The sequence below is a fragment of the Galeopterus variegatus genome, unplaced genomic scaffold, assembly GCF_000696425.1.
Source record: "Galeopterus variegatus unplaced genomic scaffold, G_variegatus-3.0.2 Scaffold21226, whole genome shotgun sequence".
NCBI lineage: Eukaryota > Metazoa > Chordata > Mammalia > Dermoptera > Cynocephalidae > Galeopterus > Galeopterus variegatus.
This window is the reverse complement of record NW_007747337.1, coordinates 1-12,512: the sequence shown is the minus strand read 5'-3', so window position 1 is coordinate 12,512 and position 12,512 is coordinate 1. Positions and strand designations below refer to the sequence as shown.

Sequence of the window (12,512 nt, the reverse complement as noted above, 5' to 3'; positions counted from 1 at the left end):
AAAAAAAAAAAAAAAAAAAAAAAAAAAAAAGAATAAGGACTTGATAAATGTAAACTTAATGACAGGAACACATTCTCCTCTGTGGTCCTCCTCAGTTTCCTCATTCATTATAAACATTACGGAGAACCTTCAATCATCGTTCTCGGCACCGGGGATACAATGATGGACAAAACTCAGTCCTTTTAACTTTTAAGGAGTCTAGTGGGGAAACGGAAAGATGACCATGAGCTACCACACCGAGAAATGTTTAGAGCATAGCCAGATAAGGAACTACAGAGACCCTACACACGAAGATTTATGACACCTCTCTGTGATTTAAAATAAAAATACCAAAGATACTGGGTTGCAGAGATTAAGACAGCATCTTCCTGGATGTTCTGATTACAAATTCCAGATAAATTCATTGAAACCAAACGTTTCTCTTGTTTTCAGTCCTTTAGCCTTACTGAGTCTCAAAACAATGATTATTAGTCTTTTGGTCAAGCCAGCATGACTAGGGTTAAAAATAACCTCAAGGCATGGAAAAGCTCAGACGTATCCAATGCTGATTTAGTGTCAAAAAAGTGGCCTCTTAAGTAGACAACTGAAGGAATACGGAGTAAACAATATAAAACCGGAAAGTTGTACCTGACTTCTAAGATCTAAAGCTGTACATTCTTTCATTTGCTCACTCACTCATTCATCCAATAAGCTACTTCACATTTAGAGAAAGATCAGAAAAATGTCTCCCTTTTTGAGAGGCAAGAGAGATCCTTCGTCCCCAAATAATCCCACCATCAGCATCACAACTTGCTCCAGTTCTTCATGCACACCTGTCACTGGTGGGAGCCTGAAGCTCCAGTCACTCCTAGCTACGGTGATAGTTGTCAGAATCAAAATGGTGTCACTTGTGTCAAACCCTAACAAAAATAAATATAACCGGGAGGCTCAGAAGGGAGGGCATACCTATGGCAAAATTCTCGGAAGGGCTCTTAGGCACAAATGCCTGTAACCGGAACTTTTGCCAAAGACTTTCTAAGCTGAGCTTACTACATTAGTTACAAGGACAGCTAGCCGGATGCACGAGAACACTTGCCTAGCCCACTAGCGAACTGCTATCAACTCCTGCGATAAGCCCCTGTAACTAATGTTCTCCTTGTTTCAAAACAAATCACATGTACTCTTCTCTTTTGCCTTTAAAAGCTTCCCCTTGCCTCAACCTTTTTGGATATGCCTATCTATGGTCCCCATAGCCTGCAAAGCCCAGATCTGCAAATCCCTCGCGCACTCCCGAATAAACTCAATATATTTGGAGAATCTGTTTAGTTAAGTTGACACTACTCCAGCCACTAGAGCCCCACAGGCCTGTCAACCTCGGCATACGCCACTCCCTCTTGCATGGTGAGCTCCTATTCATCCTTCAAGACCCAATTTAAGGCTTCCTTTCTGAAGCTTTCCCCGAGTCCCCAGGGGGGTGCCTCATCCGAGTGCCTTCTTTGGTCTTCCCTCTACTGAGTGGATGCTCCGTTATACTGTCAGCTCCTGAGGCCAAGCAACACGTCTGAAGGCTCCGCGCAGAGTAGGATGAATGGCGGCCATTCCACAGATGAGAAAAGAAAGTCTCCAACAGAGAAACTGAGTATCTCAGGAACCAGACCAACAGCCAGGTCTCCCGAGTCGTCCAGACTCAAGAGCTGAGTCCACCATTCTCCTCATCCAGCGCCGCCAGAGCCCGCGGGACTTCTCGGGAAACGGAAGCCTGGAAACTTGAGTTTTCTTTAGGGAATGAATGGAGAGGGGGCCGTGGAAGGCGCGGGGAAGGGACAGACGGGGAGAGAACCAAGAACCCACCGGTCCGGCTTTAGGTTGCTCTGGACCGCGGCAGCGGCCGGGGATTCTGGGGTCCAGACGACTCGGGGTGGGGTAGGAGGCCACCAGGACCCAACAGAGAGGCCAGTGCTTACAAAGACAGAGAGACGCCAAGGACAACTAAACACAGCCCCTCCCCAAAGCCCACCTGCCGCGTCTTCCTTACCAGGGAAAGGCGGCCATCTTCCCGGTCACATGACCGCTCACTCTGGGGCTAGCAGACCCACTGCTCCCGTCCAGACCCCGCCCCGCCCCGGCCGCCATGATTGTGAGGGGCAGCTGCCAGCCCCGCAAAGCCCGGGCTGCGCCGTCCGCCGGCGCCATGATTGTGAGGGGCGCAGAACTTCTTTGCGCCGTGGTCGTGAGGGGCAGCTGACTGCTCTGGTGGACAACACGCCCACCAGCGCCATGATGGGGAGGGGCACGACTGTGCTGTCGGCCGCCCAGCCCACCTGCGCCCTCTAGGGGAGGAGAGGACTTCAGACACCGGCGGAGCGAAGACACAACCTGCTGCTGCGGGTAGGAAGCTCTCGGGTTCAGCTGGTGCGTGGCTTTGCGGCTAATGCGCTGTTCGGCGGGATAAGCCGCGCCCTTCTCTAGGCCTCCGCTTTACCCTCTGTGCTTTGTGGGAGTTGGGACTTCCAGTATCCCCCTCCCACAACCAACAACCTAGGTGTGTAAGGGTTGCCCTAGATCCAGCTAGGATTAAATGGAACTTAACTAGAGATAGGCCAAATGGGGAAATTGGGATTAGCATTTCACCCCACTTAGCAAAGCTGTAGGTTTCTGTGAGGATGGATATCTATTTCGACCACAGAATTTAGGTGCTTTCTTAAAAAGTGGATAAATCACAGGATATTTTCCAAACAGCTACCATTTACGGAATGCTCACTGCTTGTGTCAGGCACTGTGCTGAGCACTTTGCATGCACCCTTCATCCTTTCCTCACTACAAACCTCTGAAATAAATACCATTATTTGGGGAAAACTGAAACAAACAAAAAGTGAATTGCCCAAAGCTTCTTAGTGCCTGAACCAAGATTTGAACTCTTAACTCCAAACCAGAGTAATGGAAGAGACCGCTGGTCAATCCCAAAGCAGTATTTGATCTTCGCTTTTTTCCTTTTTCTCGAGTGTCTTTTCTGACAGGAGGTTAGAAAACTACATTGTCAAATCGGTTCCTCTGGAAAAGGCAATAGAATGTACTTTCAAATCTGATGGAATATGTAATTTTCCACCCAGTCCTAGTTTTTTCATCTGTGACATTAGGATAATTCTGACTTTAAGGTGAAGGGAGACGATTATAAAATGCCTGGCACGTGGTCAGTACTCAACAGAAGCTGAACTTTATGAGGCGAGCGAAAGCAGCATATTGTACGTCTGTGATCTTTGGGTTTTCAGAGTGCTTCTCACCGTGACAACGTGCTGTGCAATCTATCATAAAGCGTGCTTCTCACGCTTGAATGTTTACACCATTTACCTGGGGGATAGTATTAAAATGCAGGCTCCGGGGCAGTAGATCTGGGGCCAGGCCTGGGCTTCTGCATTTCTGATACGTTCCCAGGTGGCACTGCTGCAGGTGGTCCCTTTGGATATGAGGGACTGTAGCAATTGTGGGTGGTGAAAGAGTGCCACAGAATTCAGGAAGCAGTAGAGCAGAGGCAGTGTCATGTGCTCTTAGGCATATTCAAACAAACCCCTGCTATATCATGTATATGAAACAGTAACAGAAGTAATCCTGAAACAGGTTGTTAAATTTATGGAAAGTATGTACAACTAAGGGATTTTCCCCACCATAAAGCAAAACCATGGTTCTGGAAGCAACTTTGCCAACATCCTCAAGAAAGAGAGAAACTGATGGCCGTAGAGAACCACTGATCAAAGAAGGAAGAGAATAGATAAATAAGTGAAAAGGTAATATTTTATTGTCGAGTATAATTTTTGAAAGATATGATTTTTGCCCTCAGAGCTATTGTTGAACCTCACCACGGAAGTGATTCTATCGTACCGTAGCCCAGTTTGACTTACTGTATTCAATGACTATAGGTCTCTTCTGTTTTTTAAAATTACTTTTTATAAACTACATAGATACCCACTATGGTCCCTGAGGGATGAAGCATTCCAACTCCATTTTCTTATGTTTTTATAACTGTTACTTTTTATTCAGGGGTGGTAGTCTGTGGTTGTTCATGGAACAATGACTTCTGAAGGAAGAAAAGGATCTTCATCTCCAGAATGGGTCCTTCGGTTTTCAGCTCAGTATGAGTAATAAGGAGTCTCCAGTCATATCCACTATTCCCGATGTATGAAGTGAACAAGAGTTTAAGGATGGCCAGAGGACAGTGAGGGATTCTTCCCACATGGCCTTGAAGATTATCAAATGGAAGATCTCCTCAGTAACAGGTGAAAATAAGCATGTCACTATGCTAGCATTAGATGATTAGGTAGTAACAAGATCAGGATTCTTAAAGCTGTGCAAGTTAGCAGCTTTGATGTGAGCTTCAACCCTAGCATGCTCTCTTCTGCCTCTACTTCCCCATTCACTCCTTAGTAGGCTTCTAGCTCTTAATAAGCTAAGACATTTCCAGCTCTAGTGAACTTTTGCCTTCTGAAAAGTCCACCTCATGCAAACTCAAATGCTGAACTGAGAAACACAAAAATAAAACAAAGAAATACAAAGAAACCCACAAACAAACAGAAATGCTGAACTAAACACTGGTAAAGGTCCCATATTAAGTACAGGTATATACCTTCTGTGGGACTTTTAATTGTAAAACATGATCATTTTACAATATTGTTTGGGCCAGATATTTTTCAATAACTATTCCTTAATAGTCCTTTCCTTGATAAATAAAAAAGATCAAACTGGATTTCCTTTGAGATGAAAAGTTTATTTTGCCTTTTGCCTAGAAGCAAAACTAGTGAAAATTAAAGTATAAAAATAAATACATTTACATTAAAGGACATTCCACTCAAAGTAAAAATAATAATAATAAAAATAATGTATATAAATAAAAATCCATCAAAAGCACAAAACAGTGTCTGGCACTTTTATGAGAAAAACCTGTGAAAAATTTTAAATGTGTAAAACACACACACTTTTACCTTTAAATTAAAAACACACTAAAGTTTCTCATCCTTAATCTAAAACTAGTTTTAACTTTCTCCAAAACATGCTATTTGTTTTAACTAATTTGCATTAGTATACACACAACTTTTAGCATCTATCTTTATTATATAAGTAAGACGTATCCTGAGTTTTCAGAATGATAAAACATAGTTTATCATATTAAGAAGATAATAATTTGATATATGTTGCCTACAAATAAAAAATTGGTAACTCAGATTTTTTTGACTGTCTTCTAATTTTGTAGTTCACTCATTCAATAAATGATACATCTCAATAAAGAAAACCAAGTTTACAGCCAGAGTAGGTTATTTTCTGTCTACAACTGAATGTAAAAGTTAAATTTTAAATGGAACAGAAATCAAAGAAACAATCTTTATCTCCATATTCTTAAAAGGATATTAAGAATATATATACGCTGCATTTTCAAAATACCAGTATCTCTTTAAAACTCAAGTTAGAAAGATTAAATATACATAGTCCCAATTTTATGTGAGATGCACAAAGACCTTTTTGGAAATGGTATGATAAATTAACAGTGATATTCTCTTTCATAAAATCATGTTCTCTTGGTAACATTTTTTGGTTGATACTTTAAATGAATATGTTAATGATGAAAAACCTTAACCATCAGTGCCTTTAAGTAATGCAGAATTTTAACTAGGCAACATTACTAATCCCATTTGAAATACAGATTTATTATTATATTCTGTAGCCCTTTATTCTCTCCTAAATCAAGCATGCCAGAAAAAGCATACTACGAAGAAACAAAATGTACAGACTAAATAGAAAATATAACTGCATGCAACACATTATTCTTATTTTACAGAAATGGATGTAATAATGCATTAAGTGCTACATTCATGAAGATTGTGCTATCTTCCCCAAATTTGTTACCCTCCATAAAAAAATCTTATCTAGTACAAATGTTTCAAATGGTACTAGGGTTATATCTGTGAAACCTAACATTTCTGTGAGACAACTAGTTGTTGACAGGACCCACAGCTACTTTAGTAGCAGATTTTAAGTGGACCAGAATCAGCAGGTAAGTGGTTATACTGTTTGTAAATAGAAGAATATGGACACTGAGAGACTAATCCTAGTTTTTAAAGTTATAAAGCCAGAGAAAAACATTCTCCTACAATAATTCCCCCTTGAATAGAAGTGTCTAATTTGTTTACCAAATTCAGCAATCAGCAGGTAGAAATGAATGAAATTTGTTTTACAACTTATTTATAATTTGTCATATCACTTCAATATTTTGTAAAAATAAATCCAAATGTCCTTTAAGTTTACAAAAAGGGTCTCTGTAGACATCTGAGCACATAAAACAAACTTATGTTTTATAGGTTAAGCATAGAGATGAGGCAATTACTAAACACATTTTTGTCTTCACCAAAACCTAATATTAAGAGGAAAATGGGGGTGTGGGGCAGGAATTGGCCAGACTGACTAAATTATCCAGATAATTGCTGAGCCCTTTGATGTCACTTTGCCTGTGTAAACAGAGTCAGGGTTAACTACAAAGTCTTGAGCCAGGAAAATAATATGGATAATAATTCTCCCCCTTTTTTATCCTAATGAATGTTGTCTTCTTAAATTGTCGCAACATTTGGCTGCTTTCTTTGGGTTTTTCCTGCATATACTCCCTTGTCTACTAAGTAGCCTATGAACAGGTGCGTTCTGTCCTTGGTTTGGCTGAAGGACTCTTGTTTCAGAAGGACTTTGTTTAACCAGAAATTTCTTATTTGGCATTCCCATTTCAGCAGCTTTCATGTACTTCTTCCTATCAAGAGATTTCTGTGTTGCAGCTGAAAGAGCCACTCGTGGACTTTTCATTTTATCCATTTGCCTGAGCATTTTCTCTTTGCGAGCTTCTCGATCATGATGTAGAATAGACATTCTTTCAGCTGCATCCATTACAAAGAATATGTCATGAATACCATACAGGGCAGCTCGTAACTAGGTTCCAAAGAAGAAAATATTGTATGCATTTAAAAGATAAGGTTAGAATTCAGTAATACTATGTATACTTCTTTTATTTAGAGGAAAAGGTTAAAGTAGTTTTCATTAAAACCTATTTTCAGTGATTAAATGAGACAGAGATATACATTTCCATTTCTTAAAAGCCTTTGGGATGTGTACACTTACCTGAGCTAACACTCTTTCCTGAAGTGAAGCATCTTGTGCTGAAACAACACCTCTCCTTAATGGTGCTTCTGACTGAAAATTCCTTATGAATTCCATAGTATCCTGAAAAAAAAAAATGCTCCTTCACAAACATTTCTTTAGAAAGATTTTTGATCACTGGAGTTTCCTTTTGTTCTTCGTCTTGCTCAATACAAAATTACTAAGAACATAAAACTATTACTTATTAAAAGTCAAATAGTACTCACTTTAAAGTGAAACAAAAACACACAAACTACTTCATTTACATATTATTTTTAAGAGTATCTAAGTAATATTTATAATCAGACTTATAAAATTACCTATATTACAGTGACAAAAAAAATGTTTGATCTGCCCAAATTCTGAACTATGCTGTCAGCTCAGCTATCACAAGACTGATAGAAACTAAGACAAAAGTGAAATACAATTTACGACAATCTTACTTTTACAGTTTGTTGAAGTTGCTTCAGCTTATCTGTCTGCATAAGCCTACGAGTAAGAAATCCTTTTGCCACTGCAGTTACTTTGTTAAATTTTGCTTGTACTTCTGGACTAAAAACCTAGGAGAAATAAGACAGATACAATGTTTTAAGAATGCAAGCATTACACTCAATTGTTTTTCTTAATCTCTTACAGTGAACTAAATTCCTCTACCATGTTTGCTCTCTGTAGTTTCACCTCTACTAAAAGCTAAGCTATTTGATGTATGGCAAAAAATACTGACACTTACTTGTACAGCCTAAGATAATGTAGCTCTTAAAAAAATATAAACAGACACAGACAGACATATATCACTAAGTTTGCCCACCTGAGACCATCTAGTTTTGGCCCTTCCAAAAGGCCTTGTTACTGAGAGTTTGGTCAAGCCACTACTTGATGATCCCCAGAGGTAGAATGGTGCTTCATTTGCAGAACCAAAGCTATATTGTAGGGCAGAATTTGTGAAACCTAGAGAAATATACACATAGTATTATACTTGATGTCATATAATCAGAATATTCAGAACATCCAAATAAACACTTGTGACATTCATTAAGAATAACAATGCCTCTGAAACTGATCCACATGCAAACTTAAAATTTTATGCACATTAAGCTTATGCAACAGATGGATCTTTTCAACACAAATAGCATCTCAGGATAATTGAAGATGTGAAGATAAGCTCTCACAGGGACTGGGGAATTAGAGGTAATTCAAGATCACTCGGGAGATAGCAAACTGTTTTCACTCGAAGCATATCACCTGCTGCATGAATGAACAAAGACTGGGCTCTGAGCCTAATTTCCTGATATTTTCCTTGGTAGTCTTTTCTCAGGAACACCTACTCACCAGTCCTTGACCTGCTATCATTTCATTTTTCACTGGTTACTAAGCAGGTGGCAAACAGCAGTGGGTTTGGAATTACTTAAAGAAAGGAGCTAGAATTTAAAGTATGCCAAATAAAATGTCTTATTTTAGGATAATTATCCTTATGCAGGATAATTTTTTCAAATGGAAAAGGATTTTTAAATATTTACCAGAACTATTTGAATTTGAAGTATGGAGGGAATCCACTTGAGATAGCATTGTATCTAGCAAACTAGAGTCATTTATTTTTCTCCATTCTAACTCCACCGTATTGTTAATATCCAATTCAGAGGCTTCAGCTGTAATCACCTTCTTCTCTTTTAACATTTTCTCCTGTTCTTCTATTTCCTGTAAATTAATAGTTTATTACAACATGCTAGATCTTTTGTTTAATTATCCCAAAATAGTATTTTTTAGGCTTAGCCAAAATATGTGCAATTATCAGCAAATTATTATTTATTTCAACTTTTCCTCCCTCAAATAAAATTATTTGAATTTGACAATTCATTTAATTGATTTTCAAGTGTGATACTAACTATAATAACCTTATAACAAGTGTCTTTATGGTAATAGCTCTTGCAGAATGTGTATTTCAGCATCTATAAGATACCTTTTAAAAATATTAAAAGTTTTGAATCAAGGATCAGTAAAGTTTCCTTTTGATAAATTATGCAATTACTTTTAGGTAAGCATCTAAATATTAAATCTCACATTTTGACAATAAAAATACCATCCATGTATCAAAATCAATGACCCCTTAGATTAAGATACACATGGGGAAAAATTACAAGTATTTTATATATGACCAAAATTCATAAGTATCCTTGGCTAAATTTCACTTACCAGTCCTATCCCCCTACATTTTAATTCCTCACCTTTTGTAATCTTTCCTGTTCTCTTTCCTGCTCAGCGATGAGTAGTGATAACTGCTGGGCGTGCTGTTCTTCTAATCTCTTCCGCATTTCTTCAAAAGCTAACATCTTGCTTTTTAATATCTCCTCGCCTTCTGAAAAGAAACATGTCCCCTTCAAGTTTAGAAAATTCACTACAAGTCTAATATCTGATATTTTATACCATCAATTTAAATTATGCTCCTGACCAGAAAGTATTCCTGGATCTGCCATAACACTGTCACGACAGCCAGGTCTCCACTTTGAACCACATTATCATTTGCCACTCTTATTTCCTGCTACGCAACAAAGAAAGGGCTGTATCTCATCACCTTTCCCCACTCATTCACCACAGCCCATCAAGATCTGAACTGATGGGGCCAGCCTGGTGGCGCACTGCTACAGTGCGCCGCTTGGGAAGCGCGGCGGTGCTCCCACGGAGGCTTCGGATCCCACATACAGACCGGCGGCTCACTGGCTGAGCGAGGTGCGGGCGCAACACCGAGGGTTGCGATCCCGTTGCCGGTCATGAAAAAAGACAAAAAGGAAAAAAAAAAAAGATCTGAACTGATGAAGCCAAGACTCTATGTTTAGGCAACATTCTCCTGACTCATAATTAACTTCCAAGATGTGGTCCTCAACTGCATCTCACTGCTAATTCATTCTTTTGATTCTTATCCTTCTCCAGGATCTCTGGTATTGGAGCTTGTGGTTTTGCTTCGTTTTGATTTTTAAAGTAAATGTCCCTTTGATGGTGTAAAGCTTTCTCAGCTTGCGGTTCCAAAAAAGATAGGATATTAAAAGTCCAGATATTTTAGGTAATAACTAAAACATGTATTAAGAAGAATCATTGTGCCTACACACGGTTACTGACTAGGAAGCGGTGAGGCACACTGCGCATTGCACTGCTTCCCCTGCCTGCTTTGACAGCTACTCCGGTCACCTCGGTGACTGGCTTCATTGCACATGCTTACTAAGGTACTGCCAGACTTGCCACTCCGTTGTTTTTGTGTACTTTTGACATTTACTGAGGCAACCTCTAGCCATACTGTGTTGTCTACTTGGAGGATCCAAGTTGGATCCCCAAGTACCAATTGTTACTTTTATTACAGCTCTTAGAAAGTTGCCCAGGTTAAGTGGTCTGCCCCAACCCTATTTTTCCCGTAAGCCCTAAGAACTTAATTTATTTGATTTATGTCTTCTGTATCAATAATGAATTGTAAACCATGACAACAAAGACTAATGAAGAAGAAAGACATGGTGTGGCTAACACTGGATGCAAGAGAAACCTGAAATAATACTTTTTATCAATAAAGAACCATTCTTGATACCTTCTCTAATTTGATGTTAAAGGGTTTACTGAAGGGCCAACTACATGATCTCATTATAAATGAATGAGCAAACTAACAAAAACATTAGAAACTGAAGTCCAAAAGGAAGACCTCATAGCAATACACTATATTAAAACTATGAATGATTTTTTCATGCAAAACTGTTGCCTACAGTCATTACTAATAGTCTTTATAACACCAAGTGGACTATGAAAGCTTCATCATTCAAATAAAATTCTTTAAGAAAGGCTATCAAATGGCAATAAACTGTAGCTAATTATATACCCTCTAACAAGATAAATGAAATTAAATGCCCTTAGATGAAGACAATTTTTTTTGTAAAATGTCAAAAGTATTAAAATAAAATTGTCTTCTGTACAGTAGGTATCAAACACTTCAAAGTTTCCTTACCTTTGGAACTACTTTCTAACATTTTATTTTTGTTGATGTAAACAGATCCCTTAGGGTATCTTTTTTCTGGCAAATGTTGCCTTTCCTGTTCTGCTATTCCAGTTATGACATAAGGGCAGTTTTCTTTTTGCAAACTATCAATATCTAAATCAAGTCTCCGTTTAGCTTTCTCAAAACTGTTATCCAAAAAGTGTTCATTTCCACAGGACACCATAGATATGTCCATCTGCTGTCTGGTATTCTGGTTTTGCATTAGTAAAGGGGATGGGTTTTTTACATCATAAGACTTATTCAGTTCCATTTGTAAATTGCAGGAGTTTTTCTCTAACATACTGGTTGACTTGAGTCCACTCACAGTTCCAAAGTTTTGACTTGCTATACACTGACTGGTAGCATAAGGTTCATGCAATTTTGACACTGCAGTACAAGTACTGTTCATTTTGTGTGCTCCTCTCTCATCAGATATTAATTGATCTTCCACAGCAGAAAGTCCATGAGTAACTTTATTTTCTAACTGATTTCCTGAAGATTGACATACCTGATTTGATTTACCTAAAACCATATCCTCAATGGCTTCAGGCATATTTTTGCTGACATAAACCTTGCTTGCACAAACTCCTGTTAAATCAGTTGGTAACTTTGGCACGGTTTCAGGTACATTTGTTTTTTCATCAGTATCTTGAACAATTATATCCACTGCCTGTTCTTTCCCTTTAGGACTTAATTCACAGGCATTTATTGGGTTATTTATAAGTATATGACATGCTGATGATGGCCTGGAATGCCTTCGATGCATTTTAGGACTCATACTTGGCTCTGGACTAGGTAATCTGGCATATGAACCTGTATGACTTTTGATAATATTATTTTCAGTAACAAAAGTAGGAATAGCTTTAAAATCAGAATCAGAATCTAGAACAGTGGAATGGGCAGTTGGTATAGGTATGTCCACTTTAGAAAAGCTAGCTAAAACTGACATATTCGTGCTGCATGCTTGAGTGGAAGCACCTTGGAGAAGAACATTTGATTTATTAAGGCTTGGTTTGTCAGGAATAATTGAGCCACAGTGTTTGCCTATCAACTGGGCCTTCTCTTTTACATAATCAGTCACCTTAACGGCTTCATTTTCTTTGTCTGAATGACTTTCATTAACACTCCTTTTTATACTGCTTCTCAGACTGCGTCTAGATTGTTCTCTTTCTATATATTCCTTTGACTTTTTCATCAGGTTCTGAAGACTCATTATGTAGGGATCTGGGGTGACTTCTGCCAGAAGTGATGGATCCTGCTCTTCAGTTGCTGAGAAAAGACCATCAGAAATAAGAGTCTCTTGTGGAGTTTTTGAGGTCTTTGGAGAAGCTTCATCTTCTGTGTGTCTAATATTTGAATT

At 38.7% G+C, this 12,512-nt stretch overlaps 1 protein-coding gene and 1 long non-coding RNA gene across 2 annotated transcripts; one reads left to right on the top strand and one right to left on the bottom strand.

Annotated features, from left to right (window-relative positions):
* The first annotated feature begins 2,304 nt into the window (after positions 1-2,304).
* LOC103583280 lies at positions 2,305-4,641 on the top strand. The gene is made up of 2 exons (XR_549844.1): positions 2,305-2,367; positions 4,015-4,641. It is a non-coding gene; the product is annotated as an uncharacterized LOC103583280 (long non-coding RNA).
* A 394-nt stretch (positions 4,642-5,035) lies between these two features.
* LOC103583279 (centriolar coiled-coil protein of 110 kDa-like) lies at positions 5,036-12,506 on the bottom strand (the record flags this gene model as incomplete). The annotated part of the gene is made up of 7 exons (XM_008564641.1): positions 5,036-6,936; positions 7,126-7,227; positions 7,587-7,703; positions 7,952-8,091; positions 8,661-8,838; positions 9,366-9,496; positions 11,123-12,506. Coding segments are annotated over 7 exons (2,442 nt in total), but the record flags the coding sequence as incomplete, so codon positions are not given.
* Between the last annotated feature and the right edge of the window lie 6 nt (positions 12,507-12,512).